General features: G+C 45.7%; 1 protein-coding gene across 1 annotated transcript; it reads right to left on the bottom strand.

The window, feature by feature from the left end:
* Nucleotides 1-720: 720 nt before the first annotated feature.
* On the bottom strand, nt 721-23,807 carry SLC5A9 (solute carrier family 5 member 9). The gene is made up of 14 exons (XM_010119536.2): nt 23,679-23,807; nt 22,644-22,715; nt 20,078-20,182; nt 18,049-18,213; nt 15,763-15,868; nt 15,095-15,175; nt 14,126-14,331; nt 13,189-13,324; nt 12,208-12,315; nt 11,873-12,023; nt 10,575-10,743; nt 9,827-10,042; nt 3,586-3,733; nt 721-1,651 (listed from the first exon to the last, which is right to left on the bottom strand). Exons 1-14 carry the CDS (start codon nt 23,805-23,807, stop codon nt 1,443-1,445), a joined length of 2,001 nt encoding a protein of 666 aa, XP_010117838.2. The 3' UTR covers nt 721-1,442.
* Between the last annotated feature and the right edge of the window lie 900 nt (nt 23,808-24,707).

Genomic DNA, 24,707 nt, shown 5'->3' with positions numbered 1-24,707 from the left:
TCGCAATTGAACAGTGGAAGAGCAAGGCAGGAGCTGCAGCGTATGCCTCTTCCCATGGGGATGCACAGGCGACTGGTGAGGCTCAGATCTCCGTTAATCAAAGGAAATCTACTTTTTCCTCTTAGAAAAAGCAAATGCTTGTGTTGACTTGCATGAGCACAGTGCACACCCTGTCCTGCACGGCTGAGTCAGTCTTGTCCATCCAAACTGAGGATGAGCAGGGAAACCATGAACTGGGCTCCCTGTGCCAGGTAGGCACAGAGCCTTGTTTCTCTTCTCCTTACTGGATGATGACTCATTTTCTTCATCTTTATGGTGTTGTGCTTCACCACTTGCCCACACAGCCCATGCCTGGTGGTTTGGACTTGCCCCTTGGATGATGGAGTGGAGGAGTCAGTCTCTGTGGTCCTTCTCCAGATGACCATCGTAACCACTAGACAGCAATCCTAACAGCGAATACTGCCACCTCTCCCTGCAGAGGTGGTTTAAAAGGTCATGTCATCATGTCCATGCCACATTTCATGGTGGATCAGAGGGACCTGGACTTGCCCACAGAGGGCAACGTCCAGCCTTGGACCTGACTCAAGGAGGGATATTTCTTTTCCCTACCACAGCCAGGACAGCATGGTCCCAGGGAGACCTTTGTGCGTCAGTGGAGGATATATAATCGCAATAACCCAAAGTCAAAATTGGCTTTGTTACTAAGGCACCTTTATTGCTGGTAATGCTGTTAAGGGGCAGGATTGGCCCCATGAGTCAATAGCTCAGGCTGTTGCAAGACCCACTGTCACACAGCAGAGTGGGCAGGGTTGGGGGGCTTGGGGAATTGGGGGGAGGAAGCCCCTGTCCCCACTGCCAACATCAACTGCAGGGTAGGGGTGTCCAACACCAGTCCTGGGGTGGCTGTGGGAGCCAGGGGTGTTACTGCTGTGATCCCACACTAACCCCATCTGAATTTTGGCCATATATAAAAAAAAAAAAAACCAACCTGCAAGTAGTGCTTAAGTCTCCTTTCCCACACCAGTGTGAACCAGCACATCCTTCCCCTAAGAGCAGTGGTGCAAAGTCAGCCCTGACCCGGTGCGTGAGGGGAGTGCGGACCCAGCCATACCACAGTTGGGCTTTCCAAAGCCTTTGCTCCTGCTGGGCTCAGCTCTGCACCTTTAAAATTGAGCCCAGGTCTCCTGATTTGACCCACACGCTGTCCCACACATCCCCTGCATCCTGGATGTGACCAGTTTTGAGTCTTGGCCACACCTTATGGAGAAACCGAGCCCCACAGTCATTTCCAGCAAGCAGTGCCTCCGGGAAAGGGCTGTGCCAAGGCGTGCCGGTGCCTCCAGGGACCATCACGAGGGTCTCTGTCACCCGAGGCCTCCAGCTGAGGCGTGAAGATGAGGACCCCTGAGAGAAACCAAAGCCACATGATGCCTTACCCCACCTCAGCCGAAATATGCCCACAGAAAAACATTAATGGTCAGCAGGAGAATAGCATTAATATTGCAAACAGTCTTCCACAGGGGCTTTTCCTCGATGCTGGTGAGTCTCCGCTCCAGGGCAGCTCTCTCCTCCTGGGACAGGGTGGGCGCGGGGCCAGTGGACAGACCGCAGAACCACAAGTACAGCATTTTCCAGCAGGGAGGTTTGACTGCTGCAAGAGACAGACCAAAAAACAGGTGTTACCATCTGGCCAGGACTCTTCCCTCCCTCCTTGCACTAGTTTGGAGGTGCATTGACCAATCTGGAGTGGGGCTTGGGATGGGAGATGGGAAGGAAAGGGAAGAGAAAGCTCTGCCTTGGCCATGTAGAGTACAGCCTGATTACAGTTGGTTGATTGCAACACCAATCATTCATTAGTTAATTAACAGACCTCTTCCCCCTCCTCCCCAACCCAGCTTCCATCCACTTTCACAAATTCCTGACAGCATGATGGTCCATTTAGACATCTCCTCGCTTATTTCTCACACGTGACATGCCAGGTGAAGGATGTGTTTTAATTGTCAGCCCTGTGCTGTGTGTATTTCACTGGCTGTTCTTTCCAAATATAACCTTTTTTTGAAATACAGAATGTCATAAGGCCTTGAAAAAGGTGTTACCTGGAAAAAAAAAACAAAAAACCTCATTAAACTGTCAACTGCTGTGTTTCGCATTTCCTTTCCCATCATTACTAATTACCAAAATACCAAGACATTTGTTTATAAAAATCTGAGCTACTTGAGTGAACCAGGAATTGATAAGAAATAATAAATAATGATGAATGGCTACATTCAAGTGAAACCCAAACTTACTCTATTGGGAAAAAAAAAATTAAGAGATTTCTGCAGTTGTTCACTTCTCTTTAGCTTGGCTGTAATTGGAACCAGTGCCCTTTGGACGGACCAGCAAAAGGAGTGAAGAAATCCTGTGTTTGTGCCTCTCTTTTGAGTTTTTCTCCTCTGTAACCTTGGGAGGTTAAGCTCAAAACCAGAAAGCTGCATTTTTTAATGGATTTGCAGAATAAACCCTTGTCCACTCTGAAAAGAACTTGCCTATGCAGCATCTCCTGCTCCTGTTCTACCTCCTGATAGCTCTTTAATTTCATTTGACTCTTCGCCTTCCTTCTTATTAAATACCCTTCGTAGGATACAAAGCTACTTAAGCAATTTGGATCTGAGATTTAACCATGGCTTACATCCTATACTATTGGCATAATGCAAATGAGAAAACGGAGGCTTGCAGATTTATCCTAGGACATCCACAAAGTGCACACATCTGCTCCCAATGTCGTGGTGCCTTTGCACTGTGATGCTATTTTGATACAGTATGTTACAGCATCACTGAGTGAGTTTGGCCAGCAGAGCCCACGCAGGAGAAAGAAGAAGGCATCTCTACACATACACAGGGGTTTTACCTGCTAGCAATGATAAGGACAGGAAGGGATGCCACTTTTATGTGTTGAAAGTTGAAATTAGAGAGCCTGCTGTGACTTTCATAGCACTAGCAGTAGCTGCTCCTTTGGTTATGCCTGCAACAATGCCATGGAGCTTCTCCAGAGCATCTTGGTGAGACACACAAACAGACACAGGGTCATGGCACAAAGCCCCAGTGTCAATGGGGCGAGGAGCAGTGTCCCAACAGCACAAACCTCCACCCCCCAAGGGATGTTCATGTGTGACTGTTCACTCCCATCTAAGGAGTCCAGAACACCATTGAGCATCCAGGCCTGAACTGCTGAAATAACACTGTGGCTTTGGCAGGGCTGGACCAGAGTAGTTTGCATTGGTAAAGAACTTGTTGTAGGGAGGAGGAGGAAAAACTTTTAACTGAATGATGACTTTTCTTTGGGTTTTTTTAGGAATGGCAGCTCTTCTGAGCCATTCAGAGGATTGTGACATAAAGGTAGATGCTAGAAGGTATATTGGGAGGACCAAGAACCACAACACTTTTATTTGTCTCATCCTCATAACTGGTATATGTGTAAATACAAGCCCTAGCTCCAGTGAATGCAACAGATGGCCTCTCCCAAGCTTTAGAGGGACTTGCATGAGATCTTGGCTGTGCAGTTGCATGCACATGAGCGTGCCTGTTCACAGCCAGCCACCCTACCTGTCTCCTCCGTATTGCCCAAATCTGCGCTTTCGACCAAGTCACTTTCTCCGTTGGCTGGATTGATCTGTGCTGCTTCACTCTTGCAATTTTTCAGGTCAATGGCAGGTGCTTTTCTGTGTCTCGTCCACCACGTCAGGCAAGCGAGCTGCAAAGTGGGACACAGAGCAAACAGGTTATTGCCTGCCAGTCCCAAACTGGCATGCCACTCATCTGCCTCTTTGGGGAGGACAGATCCAAGATGGTACTGAGAGACCTGTTCTGGGGCGATGGTTGTTCTCCCACTTCCTCTCACCTCCCTTCTGCACTGATGCCCACACCTTGGGAAAGAAGGGTTACCATCCAGTTGAGGCTGAAAAGCTGAGAAAAAGCTAATTAATCTAGTTTCTTTCCTTCTATTTTTTTTTAATTAATCTGTTCCATCCTTGTCTCTTTTAGTAGACATTGAAGAAGCAGCTTCCTATTTGTGAGGCTAACTTGATTGACATGAAATAATGATGATCTGTGTCCAGCATGGCAGGCCTCCAACAGAGAAGGGTAATAAAGTCAATTAAAAAAAAAAAATTGCAGCCAAGATAACCCTGTCTGGATACAGTCAATCACAGACAGCAATTGTACCCTCAGCAAAGAAAGATCTGTTGGGTGTTGGCATGCTGATATGTGGCCATAGGGGCACAATGCAGATATGTGGCCACGGGAACACTGGTATCAGAGCAGCTCCTTCTCTGGGACATGGGGAGGGACTGGAGAATCTTCTGTCTCATCTCGGTTGTATTTTTATGAGAAAAGACAACCCAGTGTGAATATTAAACCCCACAGTTAGGACAAGCTCATATCAAAGCAGCAACCTGCACTTCCAAATGAGCTCAGCTCCGGGCTCTTTGTGAGAAAAGCAGCAGTTATTGTGTCTCTGCTCTGCGACTGCGAGTATGTGCTCAAGAAGCGCAACTGTGTGGACAGACAGAGCCAAGACAGTAAACATCAAGTCAAAATTTGGAGGGAGGACAATACCATACATTAGACCAACAGGTGTAGTTACAAGTAGAAAAAAAATGAGCTCTGGGCATACACTGTAAGACTTGCCCATCCAAACACCTTTTCTCTTTTGTGTTTGTTTGTTGATTTGTCTTTTTTAAATTTGTTTTTTAATTCCAGTTTTCTCTGTTGGGCCAATACAAGACATTACCTCTCTCTGCTGTCTTTCAGTGAAAGGACCATCGACAGCCATGAAGGATGATCAGTCCTGGAGAGACTGCTGTGGCTGCAATCTGCCCTGCTTTACCAAAGCAGGAGGTCTGAAAGTCTTGTCCACCCTGGGACATGAGTGCACAGGAGGCATTAATCTTGCAAATCTCACAAGTGGCCATTTCGCAGCTGTGGGGTTGGGTTAACCATCACAGGGTCTCAGGTCTTTGATTTTAAGCCAGGCCTGCTGTTTCTTTGCCTGACCATGGCATACCAAACAGCTCGGTGGCATCGGCACTTCCTAACCTCCACGTGCTCTGGCTGAGCCAGGCAGCAAGGACCAGGCTCATCAATCCCACTCAAGAGCAGCTGCCCAGGTCCACAGGCTGCCCTCCCGCTCCAGCCCGTCGGCTGCCCCGCAGAGCCGCAGGATGGGATGGCAGCAGCGAAGCCGCAGAGGTGACAACAGGTCAGGCAAAGTCACGCATTTGCTTGACGAGCGACTGCCTCCCTGCTCTGCCCGTATGGAAATGAACGTCTCAAACGGGTCACTTACAAAGTAACGTGAGTTTAATTTTTGAATTTTACGCACACAAATCTAGGCAGGAGTTTCCAGGTGACACAAAATGTTGCATAATTTCCAGAAGATTTATAGCTTTATTTAAATCATTTTCAACCAAGATGAGCATTGGGCAGGGCTAATCTTTCTTGTCACGATGTGCTAAATTGCTTTGATTTGATGATCCTCATCTTTCTCAAGGATTTTTTTTTTTTAATCACTTAAGAAATGTCACTGGAACATAGTGAAGTTTCAGAGTACTAAAAGATTTTCAAAACTTTTTTTTTCTTTTTCCTTCTCTCCACATGTGTCAGTGAATGACTGTCTCTTCACATTGCAGCAAAATCTGCAAGGGATGGACTCTACCTGGGGCTCAGACTCTGCCAGACAGGAGCAATTCCCACTTGAAAGCAGCATAGACACACAGGTAACCTCATCACATATCATCCCACTGACCCACCCAGGAGCTGGTGCTTTGACCATGGCCACATAAAGCAAACCAGAGCCCCTCAGTGAAGCATCATACCCATGCTCCAGCTTCAAGCTCCCCTGCGGTGGCTTTTGACTGGCTGAATTCCTTGAGGTCCCCCTTTCTCCTCTTTGCCATCGCCAGAGGACACGTGCTGGGGCAGACCAGCAGCATTTTGTGGCTGTGGAGGCCACCACGGGCTGTCTACAGACTCACAAAGGGATGGGGATGGAGGAGGCAGATGTTGGCACATGTTTTGCATGCCTGGAGAAAGCAAGCATAAATAAGGAGAACTGCTGATGAGGGAGCTGTGTTAGCGTAATTGACTTGGACCTTGCAAATGCTGCCTGAGGCTGCTGTGCCCAGGAGCAGGGGAGCAGGGAGTAGGTGCTTGGTGGGTCCCAAAGAGCCCTGTGGCTCTGGTTCCCATGGGAGCTGAGCACACTTTGCTGTCAGTGGCACTAAATGATGCTGCAAGAGCTTCACTGCAGCACCTCAGAATTGCACAGTGTGGGTTCAGGCCAGCCAAAGCGGGCTTGGCGCTCCTCCTTGGCTGTGCACCTAAAGAAGCCACTGAAGCCAGACCTCAGGACACAGGGAAAACACCCCCCGCTCCAGAGAACACCCAGTGAAATTGCCAATCCATCATCCTGTCTGTCTGGGTGAGTCCTGACCCCCGGGGAGGTGACTTGCTCGTGGAGCACCCCTGCTTGTGTGGGCTGCTCCTCTCCCTTTTCACCCTCGCATTCACCTTGGACAAGGGAGTTTGCAAGAACTCAGCAAAGTTTTCCTTTTGTGGTTTGTAAACTAGAATAAATCCTTCTGTTCCAAAATGCCATCTGGCACCTGACAGTTGTGTTTCAGCTTCACAGTCTCAAATTTAATTGTAAGCTCTTTTGCAGGATTTTCAAGGACGGCGTGACACAATATGGACTACCTACAATGAAGACATATGAACTCTGGAGCATACCAAACAAATTCCTTGCATACTTGTTTTCCAGCACAGCATCAATCACCACAGGGATGGGAGGGTGTCCAAAACAGCAGGAGAAAATGCTACAGCTTGCAGTTCTTGGATTGTAATTCATTTAAAGCCAGGCACTTTAGCTGTGCCACTGTAACATCAGATACAAAACTCTTCTCTCCTTTTGCCCATTTACTATCTGAAAGGCATTGAGATTCAATATTTAAAGTTGTCCGCTGTAGATCCTCAGCTGGTGTAAAGCAGCATAACTGTGCTCAACAGCTGCTCCTGGTCTTTGAAGGCAGTGGAGCTGTGCTGATTTACATCTGCTGAAGTGTGATCTATCACTGTATTTCCTTGGCTTTTTCTTTGGTGGCTTGTTTTTCTTTTCCTTTTGCTTGACAAAATAAATGGCGTAATTCCTAATCTTATATGGTGTGTTTCATCATTACATCTCAAAGCACTGCACAGCTAAGGGCTGGCAGAATGAGCCTCATGCGGTTTTTATGGGGAAAATATCTGAGGCTCATAAAGTGAATTGACTAACCCGTGGGGCTGGGAAGCATGAGAGCTTCAGAGATCCTCAGCCAGGACATCTTCTACCAGCCTCCCCCTCTCAGCCACTATCATGGGGACATACAGGCTCTTCACCATAGGTTTGCCCACTTGCATGCCAAAACCCAGAAATCTGAGATTGCTAATGGCCAAACACAAAGTTCAGGTGCTAGTTTCTACCCAGAGGGTTAAAGCCTGATATGTCCATCCTGATTTCTACCTCCTTCCCTTCCTTTCCCAAACCCTTCTGTCCTTGAGCCATCTCAGCACAGCCACAGACTATCTTGAGATAAGGAGACAAGCCCTGCTTGCAGGACACCATGAGAAACCATGCCACCAGGAGTGATGGTCCAAACCTACACCTGTGCTCATGTCTAGGGCATAAGTTGGGCTGAGTCTCACTGAGGAAAATTAAAAATTTTTGTTTTATTGCTGCCCACTCAGGTTCATGCCAGACAGGCAGCAACCCAGCAATGTTGGCATCTACCTCAGCTTAAAAGCCATGCCTTCGCTTTGGCTGTTCTCTGAAGAACAAGGTCAGACCTTTCCTGTTGAAATTACAGATAAATAGTAGAAACTGAATGGAAATCAGACTAAAACCAAATAGGGGCAGACACTCCCATTCCTACCAAGCTATGGGAAGAAGGAATTAGCTACCACTTACTGGCACAAATTTCCTGGCAGCCTATCTCATTTTCATTGTGGTGGGAACATACTGAGGGTGGAGGGGGCACATGGGAGTGGATGGCCATCACTGTCACCAGGTAGCTGATCCAGGTCTCTGTGTCCAGCCTCTCATCACCACAGTGAATATCATTAATTCATATTAATTTTCTTCAACAGAATCTCTTATACAGAGGTCAGCACTATGTGGGGTCCATAGCCTACGAAAAGGTTATTCTGAGCATCCCTCTTCAGAAAACTTACCCCCAAAAGCCCAGCCTGTGGCCAAAAGGCCAGCACTTCATGGAGCTCTCCTCCCTTGCTGGCTCTCCAGATGTACCTGGGGAGCCAACCACTACCCCTTGTCTTTTGTTCCCCTGACATAACTACACATAGTTGTTTCAGACAAAATCCTGTACTCCCTGACCATCCCATTGGCTTTCCTTCCTGGACCGCTTCCAGTCTGAATCCACCTTTTCTTTGAAGAGTGTGTCAAATCAGGTCCCTTAAGTCCAGCACCTATAAACTCACCTATTTTTACTGAAAATCTCCTCTAAGGAATTTCTTATGATCACAACCTCTCTTTCCCTGATGCTATTGTAGCAGGTCTTCATCCTGAACTTCCCCCTTAAAACATGCTTTCAATGTTTTTGTATCTCTGAGGTCAGACTAAAAAGCCTGCGGGCGCTGTGGCCAGTTTCTTCATTTCCTGAACTGTTGGTATGATGTTCGCTATTTACCAGTGCTACGTTAACGTATCTTATCTTGCTATTGCTGTGAGCAGGGAGCACTGCACATGTTTAGTTATCACAGGTCAGATGATGAGTGGGAACTCATTAAACCACAGTAATTAATTGCTGGCAACCATCTGGCCACCCCTGAGCAGTAGCGAACAACGTAAGCAGCAGAACTAATGGTGCCTCCTTGCCAGTATTTCTCTCTCCCATGTGGATCCTCTGATAGCTAATAAAAGCTGAGACTTTATCTCAAAGCAGACACAAAGGCAGCCTCTCTCTCTCCCTCTCCTCTATCTGAGCACCTGCTTTCACGTAATCTTTAGGAGCTCGGTATCTTTGACACCACTAACATTTAATCAAACATTGATGGAACTGGTTAATGCTTTACAAGTTATGAGGAAGCAACAGAAAGAAAATGCTATGATGGCATCACCCTCATTTCCTCATGCAGGAGGACAGGACAAAATAGGTCTTTTAAATCTACCCAGTAACTTTTGTCTGGAGGTAGATGGCAGGGTTTTATACTGACAGCTGCTTTAAAACTTGGGACTGGGAAAAGGTGCTTTAAGGTTTTATTATATAAAGCCTCCCAGCTCTGCACAATTTTAATGTGTTAAGTAAAAGAAAGTTGTGCCCGACTCACAGTTATTAAATGTAATTGAGATCACATTGGGACAAAATGTTATTTTCCTAAATGCCCATGTTGCAAAAGATATTAATCTTGTTTGCCTGCAAGATTGATGATGGCTCTGCTGAAAGAGGGTAGCTGTTACAATTAGATATATTTAATTCCTCCTCAGCAGTGCTCTGTAATATGATTTCACCTCCTTCCCCTCCTTTTCTTTCTATTCCAGTTACGATGGGCTGTGGTGTCTGCCCAGCTCTAGGCACAGCATGGGAACTCACACTCAATTTGAAGCACTCAGTGCCACAGGAAGCATTAACACTATGTGACCTGGGGAATAGAAAGCTGAGGAGCAAGGATTTGTTTGCAGCATATACATTACACTATTTCTGAAACATGGGAGGAAAATAAAAGGACAGATTTCTGAGATTTTTGGAAACCAAATGGGGGCTCTGAGAAAGGGTTACCCCTGCAAGTCACTTACCTTTTCTTCAGGGATCGGTGTGGTGCAGAGACTGATAACGACAATGACAATCGCAGTGAGGACACAGAGGATGAGGGCAAAGTAGAGGTAGTGCAAGTCCTTTAGCACAGCTGGTCTTCTGTCCTCCTCACCACAAGACGGTGTGCTATAAACAAATTCGATGATCATCCGAACAAGACCAACAGCTAGCCCAACCATGAGGCCCCAGAAAGCACCCTGAGAAAAGGCAAGCATAAAGAAAATGTTACTCCATGTTACCTTTGGTTAAAGTTTTCTCTTTTCTTTTCTGCTCTTTCTTAGACCAAGACCTTTTATGCCTGATGCAAACCCACACTGATATGCATCAAAGGAGGACGTTTTCAGGTAAAAAATCCTCATTTTCTCTTTCTATCCCTGCACATGGAACAGATAGCACACAGACAATGCAAAAGTCTCTTCCTAGCAACATGCCTCCAACTAGACTTCAATATATCATCTCGAAAACACAGAACAACTTTGCCTTTGGTGCTTTCAAATGAGACTGCCAACAAGTACCACTTGCAGTGGATTCTTGGAAGCAATCACACACACTAGAGACCGGGCTAAGATCCACTAATGCATGCCAGGGAAAGGCTGTCTAATCGTCACACTTTAGCTGGACTGGCTTTAAGTTTAAAGAGTCTCAAAGGCTGGGTAGCGAAGGGAGAATTTTTTATTTATTTTATCAAATTGAATGCATATATCAATTGGCTGTTGACACTCCACTTACAGGCTCATTAATCCTCTTGCAGAAGATTGCCAGGATGAAGAGAGCTGTGATCGGTGGGGCTAGATAGCTGGTTATGGACTGAATGTAGTCAAAGAGCTTGCCGCTGTTGGCTGACTGAATGATCGGGATCCAGAGAATACTGATGACTACAAGGATGAGGATAAAGACTCTGGAAGATGAGGATAAAATTAGATTAGCTCTGCAGGTGGTGGAGTCCACCTGAAAATCAAGTTTTACAGCAAAACACACTTCCAATTGCTCTCATAATTTCCTGAGAGAAAAATCCACAGATCACTCTCAAAAATAACCTTTTTCCTGTACACACAGAAAAAGAAAATGTTTATCTTCTAGAAAATCAATTCAACCAATGCCCAGAGCTAGCTTCACAAATTTCAGAGTGAGCTGAGCTAGGACTTGTCAGTCAACATGCATGAGAGATCCACAAGGGCATGGTGGCTGCCACCATGAACTGGATCAGTGCAAGCCCTTCAACTTGGCGTGTCCTTAAGAGTGATACATTCTTTGAAGGACTAGCTCTTGGATGCAGCAGAGAGACAGATCTTGTGGAAGTAATCTTTCTGCCACCTTTCCAAGCAGATGACACGCTCAGCCTCCTGCCTTTGCCAAATTCCGTTTCATTTGCTGCTTACTAAAACTGCTTCTGGGGTCTCAGGTGCATACCAAAACCCTCCTTCATCTTTACACTGCATAATGCTGAACAAGAGGTACGTTCCCTCTTGCTACTTTACAGTGGTAGAGTATGAGATCGCCCACAGCCTTCACCCATGCCACAACAAAGTTTAGAAACTTAATGCTTATGACTGGAGAGGAGAAGCACCACAAACAGGCAGAGTGCAGCTTAAATTCTGCTATAAGGAGGAGAACTTTATATGCCCCTGATATAATGCAGTACCAAAGCTTGCTGGCAAAGGGCACTGTAACTTATCAGAGAGATAGAGAGCTGGGTGGCCCTGAAAAAAAAAAAAAAAAAAAGGAGTAATTGCAATGTATCGCTCTTGTCTGATGCAAAACCAACATATTCTTAAAGACCTCCAGTGACAGTGACTCCAGAGCCCCTTTGATTTTTCTAAAAGTTACATTTAATGCAGTATTTATGTTAAGTTTAAAGAAGAGAGGGCTCAGGGATGAAGCTGGAAAATGTAATGCTCTTTCCCAGGATGCATTCCTGTTCTGTATTTTAAGCACCAGATTTTTCTTAGTGAGTTCAGACTGAAGGATGTAAATGCTGCCCTCAAAACAGATGATGAGAGCAATGAGACATAAAGAAATGTAAGGACCTGCCCACAATCATCAGCTCCTGCTCCGAAGCCTTTCTGCGAATCCGCTGCCAGATGTCTATAACGAAGAGAGTGCTGCTGCTGTTGAAAATTGAAGTGAGGGAACTCATCAAGGCTGCCATCATCACAGCGATCATCAAACCCCGGAGCCCTGGAGGAGCAAAAAAAAAATGAAGGAAAATCAGGAATAGATGTTTGGCCTTTCAGCAGTTGTTTTTCAACCCAATTTCTGGTAATGGCAGTGAGATTTCCTCATCCTTAGGGTGGATAAGAGCAGCCTGATCCCCCCATGCAGAGCATGGCTCAAGCCCAGCTCCACAATAAAGGTTTCTCACCATCAGGCATGAGTTCTATCACAAGTTTGGGGTAGGCAATGTTGGAACAACCCACTGCAGCTCCACAGACCCTTTTACAGATGTCTGGGTCCACACAGCCCACTTCATCTGTAGAAGACAGGAAAATGACAAGAAGTCAGTGTAAACCTCATTGAGTCATAGGTTGTTCAATTCAAAAGAACCAATTTTGATGCCGTGCCATATAAATTCAAAGGTGCAGCTGGAATACAGCTACAATGACTGGAGCTGAACATTTTACATTGTAAAATAAAGGTGAAACTTTGAGATGACATTTTGCAATTCTGTTAAGGGTACAGATATAACTCTCCTGGATGTTGCATAATTGTAATCCTTGATGACTTGCCGTTTGTGGGAACTGGACTGTTTCCACGAACCTGTCAGCTAGGTTACCAAGGATGTTGCAGGCTGACTTCCTTCTGTTTGAGGAAATCTGGGAGAGAGGCACTTGAGACACTTACACTTTCCTCCAGGAGCAGTCCTCCTAACTGGGGTATTCTTCCCAGGAAGTGGCATGCTCTGGAGAAACCAGCAATGAGAGCTCCTTGGAAGACAACAGGAGGGGAACACTTGTTCTTTCACAAGGGAGAGCTGTTTTGCATAATCCACCTAATACTCTCACCAAATACCTAATGAAATTAATCCATAGGACCTGAAGGACAACCTCATTGCTTTGTGTATTTCACCTCGCTGATTTCCTCCAAATAGACAATGTCCACAGCATGGAGCTGTATGACCCCAATGGCAAAATATGCACCATATGGATACTCCCAGTGACTTCTGCCACTGTGGGAGCACAGAAGGTGGAGGAAGGGCATGGAAACACCATTGCATAACAAGAATCTATATGAGTATGCCTGCAGGACAGCAGTTTCTGAGGTGTAGAAGTGCTGGCAGACCTGTGTGGGATTAGTGGTCATGGCAGATATAAAGCCCTGTGGCAAGGAACGTGGGAAGGCTTACCTGGGTAAAGAGCTCTGCTGATCATTCCTGGCATGACAATGAAAAACATAGGGAAGATTTTCAGATATCCTCCCAGCACCGATCCACCTTTGGCGTGGGAGAGGTTCTTGGCAGAGAGAGACCTCTGGACTATCACCTACAATCAGTGCAGAAAGGGAGCAGAGAGTAAAACAGAAGCACTACAGAGAGAGTAGGATCCATTCTCTCTCTGCCTTTCGTTCTCAGGGATGACTTTCATCCGACAGGATCCCAGGGTATTTTGCATGCCGATGGCAACTTTCCCATCTCGGTTGACTGCAGCCTGCTGCCACTGCTCAGAGCTCCTTGCACAGGCTACAGGAGAGGGCAGCGTGGAAATTTCCTTTACAGGAATCATTTCGCCCTTGACTGAAATGAAGCTACCTTGAGGACTGGAGACAGCAGCTGTAAGGCATCGAGAGACAAGGAATGAAGCAGATTGTAGGTGTTTTGGTAAAAGTTCCGTGGTGGGTTTTCATAATTATCCCATCTTAGAGTACAAAAGCACCGTGTCTTGAGAAACAAATACAGTTTTCCTTGTTTCTAGCTTGGAAAGGATTAAGAAACCTCCAGGAACACAAATGGGTTGTCTGGAGGTCTACAAAAGGTCATTGCAGAGCCAGAGCCAGATCCACATTTTCATATCCTTGTCATGCTAGCTGCATGAAGACCCCCGACACTCACCAGCCCACAGTGGGATAAAGAAGGAAGAAAATAACTTGGTGTCTCTGCACGAAGTGCACAAAATTAGCAGTTTGCTGAGAAGGAGGAAGGAGTGAGATATTCTGGTCTGGATCAGTAAAAAGGTAGTAACTCCTGCACAGTGAGACACAGTCATGTTTCAGCTCTAGATCTACAAACTGATGAGTAGACTGGAAATAACAGTGTGGTGGTTTGCCTGGAGAGGGAAAGACTTTACCTGGTCAGTGCACCAGCACCAAAGAGCCAGCACCGAGAGGCCAAATATTAGGCCAGGCCAAGGAATGTCTCCTGTGACTGGATCCCTGAACAAACGAAAGGCATCCACACGTGGGAGGTGACAGGTCGTGTTTGGGACTATGATCTTTGGTATTGCTGTGCTGTATTTCTCCTGAAGTCCTTCATACCAGCCAACTTTTTCAAATCCTGAAAACGAAATGTCAGTGACTTAAGGTCTGGTGCATCCTGCAAAGTTACTTCCTTCTCTAAGTCTCATGATTACTTTTCTTTTCTCCTGTCTTCCTCTCATCTCCTTTGTTTTCATTCCACCCTCGCTTTTGACAGTCAAGGTTTCCACAGGAGTCAGTTGGAATTTGCCCAGAGTCCTTGTGATTTTAACAGTGCATCCTGGAAGAGGATCAACGCAGGAAAATCTCCATAATCCTAATCCCCACAATGTCCACAGCACCTAGTCTTCGCTCATACACCCTCCAAGAGCTGGAGCAGGAATGTATGACATGAAACAAGATACCTCTATATTTCTGTTTGCCAAAAGGCTTAAAACAAAGATTGATGATGACCAGTCGCTTGTTACTTTTGTATTTTTTTATAATGCTCAGTTACACCCAGATGAATCCACAGTAACTCCCAAAGTCAACAGGGAAAGTCAGCAGAATTACTCTGAATTTACATGAGTAGAGTGAGAACTGAATTTGGCTCTGGAGACGCAGTGTTGCAAGCTCTTTAGTAAACTCAAACTGTCAAGGTGAAGTTATCTGAAACAATCACCTTCATACAGTTAGTGCGAAAGAGGAGGCAAGTCTGACGACCTGGCGAATGAGAATTGTGCTGGCACCGCTTCTGTCAGTGGTTAAAATTCATTTCTGCACCATACATGAAAGGGTGAGGTACCCTGCTAAGGTCTGACGGCCTTGGGATGATTAAACCTGTGTAGGTAAGTTCCCCTTACCTATGAACATGAGGACCAAAGCTCCCAGCACCATGATCAGGGTCTGCAACGCATCTGTGTATATCACAGCTGTTAAACCACCTGTCAGGAGAACCAGAGACAACACCCAGAGTGCATCACCATGTACAATGAAACAGGTACCTCACCTGGAAAAAAGGTTTTCCTTGGTCCCAGCCCTGTGATTTCAGGACAGCCTCACGGGGAGAAGTTGGCACTGAGCTGGTCCCTAGGACCCTATAGCTGTCACAAGCCTCCCATGAGGAATGGCTTGAAGGACCTATCCACGTCCATGAGAGGACTTGGAGGCAGCTCAACATCTTAATATCTAAAGATGCTAATGTTACAAAAGAGAAAAAAAAAAGGGCAAATATAGGCAGTGGTAGCTCTCTGCACAGAGGCAAATGAAAGCCTTTTGTTAGAAAGGCTTTTATTAGAAAATTCTCTAGAAAGCAACGATGTTGTGATATTGCCCCCATACCAGTTTCCCTTGGGCCAGGAGGGCAGAGGGGAATAGCCAGAGGTCTCCAATAGCTGGGAGTGACAGGGCAGGTACTACCAGCAACTAAGGGAATCTCCCCTTCAAACCAGGACCTGAATACTTTCACCTATGTAGGAAAGCAGCAACTTACATCCTAGGCATAATGTTTCTTTTAAAACCAGCTATTTACCAGCTATAGTGTAGACAGCAGTCACTGCTAGCAAGACCACGGTGGACAAGTAGAGGTTCCAGCCCAAAGAGATTTGGATGAACAATGCTCCGGAAAAAATGTCTGTCTGGAATAAAAAAAAAAAAAAAAACAACAAGGGCAGTCTGGCATTAGTAGTGCTTCGTGCAAGTGAAATCTAATAAAGCAGCCTGCAGCCCTCTGCGGCTGAAAGCATTGACGAGGGAGGACACCACGAAGGTGAAGTGGAAGACGAGGAGAGAGCATGGGACTGCTGGCTGTGAAACTTCTTGTTCTTGGTGCAAGGAAAATCTGTCCTCCAGTCAAAGCTCTCAGCATCTGGGAGCTGGGGCAGCAGGAGAGTCAAAATAAAGGTCCTATGACAAGGAACCAAAAAGTCATCAAAATAAAGACTATTTTATAGGCAGCCTTCATGGCATGTAGTCCTCATTGGCACAAAGGTATTGGTGGAAACCGTCACTCCTTTTGCTGACTGTGAAGACATCTTGGGGAGCAGGAGCCCATGTATCCACAGGAAAAGGGGGCAAATAGCAGAGACAAGGATCTTCCCAAGACTACATCTTGGTGGCCTAGTGATCAGAAGACACTCCTGCTTGAAAGACCCCTAAAACATCACTAATGTCTTGTGCTATGATTTGTTTATCTGAAAAGGTCAACAGCTTGCTTTTCTATTGAGGTAGCTCAGCATACTAGAATGACTCCAGAAAAACAGGTTATACCAGCTGAGGACCTCACTAGAAATATAGAAACCCCCATCGGCTTTGTTTTGTTTGGACCTACTGGCAGAGAAAGTGAAACCAGAAACTGGGTGAAACCTAGAATTATAAAGATAACATCAATCAAATGCAGAAGGTGATATGGGATATGTGCATGTTGGGAAATTAATTTGAAGGACATCTGTAAATGTGTGAGATACAGGTAAAGACATTTGCCAAGGGAGACAGAAGAGATGGCGCAAGATTTCTATTTGCTGTTCCTGAAATAAGCACCTTAAAAGCAAGCACCCAGTGCAGCTCCTGACGTCTGCAACCCTGAGACAGAACAACCACTGTCAGTACAGCACAGGAACCGCTGTGTCTTCTGGTTTTTGACTTCCAGCAGGAAATACAAACACCTCCGTAGCCATGCGGGATCAGAACTTTAACAACTCTGTATTGAGATCTCTGTTTTTCTTTGTAAGCAGGGAAGACTCTGCAATGCCCTAGTTGCTAACTTATGTTTGGGCAAAAAGCACATGGAGGAAAATCCTTCTTGTAACCAACTGCCTGCTGTCCAGCCAGCCGCTAAATGAGCTCTCTACAAACAATAGCACTGCTTAATAGAAAGCACCTGTCATGCCCATAAACTCCACCAGCCACATCCATCAGCCACGCGTGAATTAGCTGCACAGAGGAGAAACCACTGAGATGAAACAGCAATGACTGAGGCCAGGGTCCTGCTCTGAAAGGCACTGGCAAATACTGCTCTGCTGAAGGTCATTTTGAAAGATTGCTCTGTTTTCACCAAGTAAGTTGACTGTGTAGCTGTGTACATTGTGATGCTTTTGCAGGAGAGATCTTCCATTTACCCCTCATGTGCCAAATGCCTCTTTGCAAGACCTCACCCTGGGCAATGCTTCAATCCCACAGAGCAAAGCTCCTGGAGACAGTGGTGACAGCAATGGGTGAAATGACAAAGACCTGGCCATTAGCGGTAGAAATTTATACCTAATCCTGAAAACTCAGCTATAAGAATAGCAGAAAAAATAATCACTAGAACAATGCAGATTTATGATAATTTAAGAGAATTTCACTTCTACAAGTTGCAGCCAGCCAGATCCTCAGATGGGGTGTCCTGGTTTCGGCTAAGCCACAACATGGGGTAATGCTGCAGTTCCCCTGTCCATATTGCCTAAGGTTTGATCTGATAGAAGAGGAAGAGCAGGCAGACAGCCTGTGGTACTTACAGGTACAGCCTGTGGTACAGCCTTATGGTACTTACACTGTGTAGTAATTAGCTGCCGTATCATAGAATCATAGAATGGTTAGAGTTCCTTGTAAAGCTCTCACTGTGCATTGCTGTTTAATGAGGGCGCTCTCTTAGGACAGGTCTCCATGATCGGTACAGAGGCAGGTATTTACTTGAGCAAAGCAGCACACTAACACACTGCTGCTGTTTCTGCCAGCTGAGCTGGTCCTTTCAAGGACATCTAAGTGAGAAACCCTGCGTTGTAGCAGGATGACCTACCCCTGCCCTAGACACAAGGGTTGTGTTCAATTGGATACGTACGGATATCTTGGTGAATATATAGAGAATGAGGGACAGTACGGACATGTAGATTTGGATCCTCTGCCCTCCAAATCTCTTCTGCAGATATTCAGGCATGGTGACCACTCCTGCTGCGATGTACACAGGCACAAAGATCCAGCCGAGAGCCAAAAGTGCCCAGGTGGCCTGTTAAGGAGGCAGAGAAAATAAAGACACATGATTCAACATCCTTCTCCTCTTCTCTTTCAGTGGACAACCTAAGAAAGCAGAAGGGGACGGTGCCATGCAATATATTTGGCAAGCAGTCTGAGTTTTTCTCCATGCTCAGAAAATGAGATGAAAAATGGAGGAATTATTACAATTTAATTAAAAGCTTTTGAGGTTTTCCCCCAAAGCCCTGAGTCTCTCATAGGTGGCACATCCTGATCCATCTCATGACCTTTTGGGCAAGCTGATGTATTCCGTTGCTCTGGGTGTCTGAAAGATGGTTTTGTATTTGGTGGCCTTTGAAATCACTGATGCTGTGGCAGTGAAGAGTTAAGCGATACAGGGAAGGATGGAAGCATCTGTTTGTTGCTTGATTAGCAAGTGATGAGGCTGAGGCAGCAGACTATCCCTGCAGAGCATAAAAACAAGCAACAGCAAGACTCTGCCGGGATGTCCTCCTTGTAGGCTTATGCATATGTGCTTCTGCTGCTGGTAGGTAAAGGGGCAGTTCAGTTGCTTTGCCACAGGTGAAGGGTCTTTTGGAAGGTGTAAAGGCATCTCCCATCACATATTTCTTCTCTAAAAACCAGCAAAAGGCCAAACAGGAAATCTTAAATATAAATAAAAGCCACTGGATTATCAAACCTCATCTCCTGGCTGTCTCAGGACATTACCTTTCATCCAAGTACCTTACATTATTCCAGATTTTACTTTGATTGGTTATTTAAGTTATCAGAAATGAAACTGAACCCTGGGAGCAGAGATTCTGAATGATCAAGGAGAACAGCCATGGCTCCTGCAGTGGCAGAGATTGGCTTAGGTAGAAGATGCTTATATGATCCCTGCAGCTGAGTGATGTCCCATGCCAAAAGGAGAGAATAATGGCATAACTAAGGTCTCTTTCCAATCTGAAATAAATGAATCTGAACTCATGAAGTTAGATTTGCCCTGACATACAATCTTGTCTTCATTGCCTTCTAAAATGAATTGAATAGATTTACTTAAAGTACAGCGAAATTGGTATGTCCTACATGCACCAGGCTGAACACAGGCTCTGGTTTCTTCACAAAGGACTTGAAGATGATCTTAACGGTTTGGAAAAAAAACAATGCCGTGAATAGATATCCCAGGAAAGAGCTTCTGGTGGGTCCTGCGTGTGCTTGGCAAGTATGTGGCACTACTAGCAGCCTCTGCTGATATAGACAAGATACTTAGAGTTAGGTGAGTGATGTTTATCATGGTGCTGGCACTAGTCTCAGTCAGGACACAGTCCTGACCACTGCAGCTGGGAAATTTCATTAGTATCACACACAAAGGGCCTGGTTTTCATGCTCTGCGTGGTGTCAGTGGCAATTTTCCAGGCCACTTCCACAGGGAAGAATGAGACCTGCCTCTGCACCCAGATATTCACCCCAGAAATGTCACATTTGGGCAGCCAACAGGTGAATGCAGTGTTGCCAATTCTCATGGCTTTACACCAAATTTAGGAGCACATGCTTTTTTTTTTTTTTTTTTCAAACTCCTTGTACCCAGAATCCTGTGATTATCCAAGTATCTTTTCAGCATTCATTACCTTTTATTTTAATCTTGATGGGTGCAGACTAAAGCTTAAAAATATGGCTATGTGCTTCTGGGAAGGTCAAAGAGCTAATAATTGTAGTGGATTCCACTCAAACTAAAATGAAGATCTCATGTTTTTAAAGTTGTCTCAACGACTGAAGGCTTCTCTCCTGAGGCTTGAGAACTTGGAGTTGCCAATACTGTTAGAATCTGATTTTAGAAACAAACCTCCAGTCTCTTTGTAAGCAGTGACATCTTAGTTGACAATATAACGGGCTCTTACGTTCCACTCAAAGCCCCCAACAGCAAGGCCCCCAGCTGCTCCAGTGCCCGCCAGGCCGATGAATAACCCACTGCCCACGTTGCTTGACATCAGGGATGCTCCAATCTGAAACACATGGCACAGGCACAAAACCCAAGAAGTCACTTTGAGGAACTTCTGCATCATCCCAAGCATTTCCCCCAGCTCTCTCTTTCTCCAGGGCCTTGTTCTCCTCATAGGTAGGAAGCTGGGTGCTAATGGAGAGTTGGGCTTTCCTTCTCCTTTTAAATAAAACTATGCTTTATGTCTTAAAATGGATGTATCCGCTTCCTTCCACTGCCCCCCTCCAATGTACAGCTTAATCTCACAATCGAGGTTCACTTTGGCAATGGTTCTTCTGAAAGACACGCCTATTTCGGGGACAACAATGGGGTCAGTGGCAGCCCCAGATACCTCAGTGTCCATGAAATGTGATGGATTTCTCCAATCCCTTGTTACTCAGCCAGCAATGTGCCTTCTCCAACCTTGCTGACCCTTGCTTTACCTCTCCACATCTTGCTGACAGCCCCCTCTCTTTTAAGTCTTGCACTGAACATGCATGTGGTGGTTTACACAGCCATGGTAACAGGAGTGTTCTCTTGGAGCTCCTCCTAAGGGAGGAGATTGCCGAACCACAGCAGGACATGCAGACCTTTTGTGTTTAATGTCTACAACTAGGTTCAAAGATACTCAGCGCCGCAGTAGGCGGGAAAATGCCTCTGGTTAACTTTAACTGTAGCCATGGCTCATTGACACCCTAATTAGAAGAACGAAAGCTCCAAGGCACTTTTAACAGGGCAAAGACTATCTGACTTAATTACTGCTTTTATTTGGCATGAAGTCTCACCTCCTTTCTTTATGCCAACACCAAATCTCTTTCAGGGTCAAATGAGAAGTTACCCAAAGGACAAGTCTAGCCCTTTTGTCTCCAAAGAAAGTTTGCTTTTACCCACTTCGCCTACAAGGAGCTTTTTACCTCTGTAGGACTGTTAAATGTGAAATAAAAAATGATGGAATTTGATCTGCTTCTCGCCTCTGAGCAAGGTAAAACATTAATATGGTACTAACATCACACTGATTCCTGCCAACACCTCTGCCTTCTTGTCTAAGAAAACTCCTGATTAGAGAGCTGGCTGCTGCAACATGAATTTGCAACATCTCAAAAGATGTAAACAGTTTTCCTGATATCTATATCAGACATAGAAATACAGAAGACAGATTGCACAGGAAGAGCAATGTAATATCAGGATTTAGTTGAGGCTGCCTAACACATAGCAGAAATCTGTCACCCCTGTTAAAAAAAAAAAAAAAAAAAAAAAGAAACTGAAAACCTCTAAGCCAGTCTTGTACTCAAGGTGAAGGCCATGAGAAGCTGAGGCTACAGGAGTGCTGCAGAAGTAGAATCAGCTCTCTGACAAATAAAGCTGAAAAATTAACAGCATTAGAGGTTGCTTTGAACCTAGAGGGGTGAGTCAGAAGAGCCAAGCTGTACCCAGTAGACTCTGTGGCCACCTGTGGTTGGAGCCAAAAGCAATGAGATTGTTTTTAGGTTTGTTTGGGTTTTTTTCCTAAAAAAAAAAAAAAAAAAAAAAAAAAAAAAAAGAAAAGAAAAAGAAAAAGAACAATCTTGTAATTTTTCCTTTCCTAATTAGAGAAAATCATCATGCTAAGTTTTTCCATTGAATGTCACTTGGCCAAGACAGAAGTATAAAGAACATTGAAGAAATAACAGATTTTAGAAAGGTGTATGTGTCTCTGATGGAAAAGGTTGAAAATCTAGCCTAGTGAATTTATGGGCAATGTACAACCCAAGGAAAAAAAAAAAAAAAAAGAAAAAAATACAGTGTTTTGGTTGAGAAGTGCATTCCATTACCCACGACTCACTGGAGAGATATACGGTGCTAGAATCTGTCATTGGCTGAGAAGGATCTATATTCCTGTGGTGTTTTTATTTCTTTCAAACTTTATATTATCGTTATATGTACTTTTCACTCCCAATAAAAGGCGCCTTCAATAGATTTTTTTTTTCTTCATAGTGAAGATTTATAGTTCAGCGGTTTGAAGTTTATATCCTTTACATCGTTAGTCAATAATCTCAACTTTACTCTAAATAACAAGAGCTCAGAAAGTCTTGGGCTTTGGAATTATTTTTTTCTTCTCTAAATGCTTTCTTACTGGATAGCACATTCCTAGATTACCTAATAGTCTCTTGTCTTGGACACAACCATATCTTTGGTGAGCTGGGGCCAAATAGTTTCAAACCTGGCTAGGCAGTCAGCACTCCCGCATTTCCATCAATGTGAAAATTTTTATTGCTGACTTTAGCAGAGAAATTCAGAGTTGAAAAAACCTGAAGATGCTGAACTATCCTTTTGGCCTGGCAGCTCCACGGTGTAGCCCATTAGCAAAGCTGCATTCCTGGTGGATCCTCTTCATCTCAAGGCTACAGTCAAAACATGCATGGACTGGGTCACCTCACTAGACCTGCCCTCCTTTCATCTGGAATTGCTGTTGAACCATCAGAAACAGTGGGAAGTGTTTCACTCACAGGCCACCAAGTCATGGATCGTCCAGCAAGGAAATAGCCTCCAATGGTCCCCCGGCTTGCTCGTATCGAAGACTGGAAGCACAGGTTAAAGAAAAAGAAAAGAAAAAAAAAAAGTGTTTTCCTCCATTCATCCACCCTCAAGTCAGATTCAACGCCGGCCAGGCATCCTCTGATTGTCACCCCTGTGCCATGTTCTCCCTTATTTGGCTCTGAAGGCATTTGATAGGGATGCTGGGCAGTGAGGGGAAAAATGCTTCCTCTTAATGCATACCATCTTCAGAAGGTGCGTAGCCTTTCTTGGAGCTACAAACACATGCCTTCACGTGGCTGAGAGCAGCCAAACCACTAGATTTCTCAAAATTAGATGCCTTTCACATGGGCCCTGCTTTGGCCTGCGTCAGAGCTGTGCACTTCCTGCCTGTGCTGCTCTGAGTAGGGTGAGCCAGTTGACTGTAGTGACACCCAAGGGAGTAGGACTAGGGTGGTGCAAGAGGTTGCTGAAGGGATGTTTCAACGCCCTATTGCTTCTGCCTCTCTTTGTGCAGCTTTCTGACAGTCCAGCTTTGGAAAGAAGCTGCTTGTACCTATTTAATGACTTCTTCTTTAATGCATCCATTGGGAATGAGGAAAAAACACTTCAGCCAACTCTAAGATTGTAGGTCTCTGTGAAAGAAGCCTTCACAAAACAACATGAACAAATAATTAGGAAAAACCTTTCCAAAGATTTTTAAAGTCCTACTTCAGTCTTCTCCTCCTCAACCCCAGCTTTTCTCTTGCCCTTGCCCCCCTGCCTGCCCACAGTGCCGTGGGAGGTAAACATCATCCCCAGAAGAACCTCCAGGTTGTCCCCATGTGGGGGTGAGGGCTCACAGGAATATCATTGCCACCCCACAAACCTGGTCAGTAGGACATGGGATAACAGTGTGTGCAGAGTGCCCTTCACAGGGAAACACCTTTGTACCCAGGAGGGGTGCAGGAAAGACCAAAGGCTCTCCGCCTCAGGAGGACCTAAACCCAGCCATCTCAGGGACTCACCCATATCCCGACGGCGAGGACAAAGGCAAAGTATAAAACCACAACGATGATGTCTGCCACCCCAAAGGCCACTGCCGTGTCCCCCGGCAGTGTGGGGAGCTCCGTGCTGGCTGAGGTCGGCTGATTCATGGCTGCGAGCGAACTGCTGATGTTCTCTCTCACACTGGACTTTGGTGCACGTTGGCCTTCATCGCTTCCCTTGTAATAATTAACAGGGTGGAGAAGGTGTGAGTAGAGAGCAGGAGCCAGGCAGGACTGTGGCTAACATTTCCCAGCAGGAGATTTGGCTCCATGGTTCATCAGTGAGGACCTCCCATAGCTCTGTGAGGTGAGCATCCCTCCCAGCTGCTCCTGCATCCTTTTACCAGCATTCCCCTCTCCTGCTCATTTACCCATTGGCGACAGCCACTGGGATGGCAAATGGATAAGCATCAAATTGTCTTGTTCCCCTCCCTCTTTCACATCACTCTCTCCACAGCATCCTAGAGGGGAATGTTCCTCCTAAGAGGAGCTGCCATAGAGGGGAGTTGGTCTTTCTTCCTAGTGTGGGTGGTGAGAATATTGATTTGTGCAGGATGGGTGCAGTACCTGCACCCACCCCTCAGAGGTAGAACTAGCCACAGACAAGGGCACCGGTGCCCTTTCCCCACTTGGTCCAGCCATGTGCTTTCTCCATCCCGGTCCAGTGCTGCAGCTCAGGAAGACTCCACACTACAGAGAGGCTAACAGTCCTGGCAGATGGTCAGCATACAGGGAGCACGCCTTAAGTTTTACATTCGCTTTGCAGATAGCAACAGGGGGAAGTGCAGGGAGGAGACAGCTGAGTTTTCTTGGCAAGCTCTCCAGCAGGCACATGGCCAGCAGCAAAGTTTCTTGTGCAAAAAGCAGAGCAAATGCTAGGTTACCTGTGTGAGTTGGGAAAGCTGTTGTGGCAGCACAGATGCAGCTCCTGCTTGGGGCATGGGCAGGTAGGAGGGGGCTGTCCCCTACCACAGCAGCAAGCTGCAGGTCCTCCTCCCCATCCCACTG

Source organism: Chlamydotis macqueenii, chromosome 8, assembly GCF_036417535.1.
Source record: "Chlamydotis macqueenii isolate bChlMac1 chromosome 8, bChlMac1.mat, whole genome shotgun sequence".
Lineage (NCBI taxonomy): Eukaryota > Metazoa > Chordata > Aves > Otidiformes > Otididae > Chlamydotis > Chlamydotis macqueenii.
The sequence above is the reverse complement of the archived record's forward strand: the minus strand, read 5'-3'. Positions and strand labels throughout refer to the sequence as shown.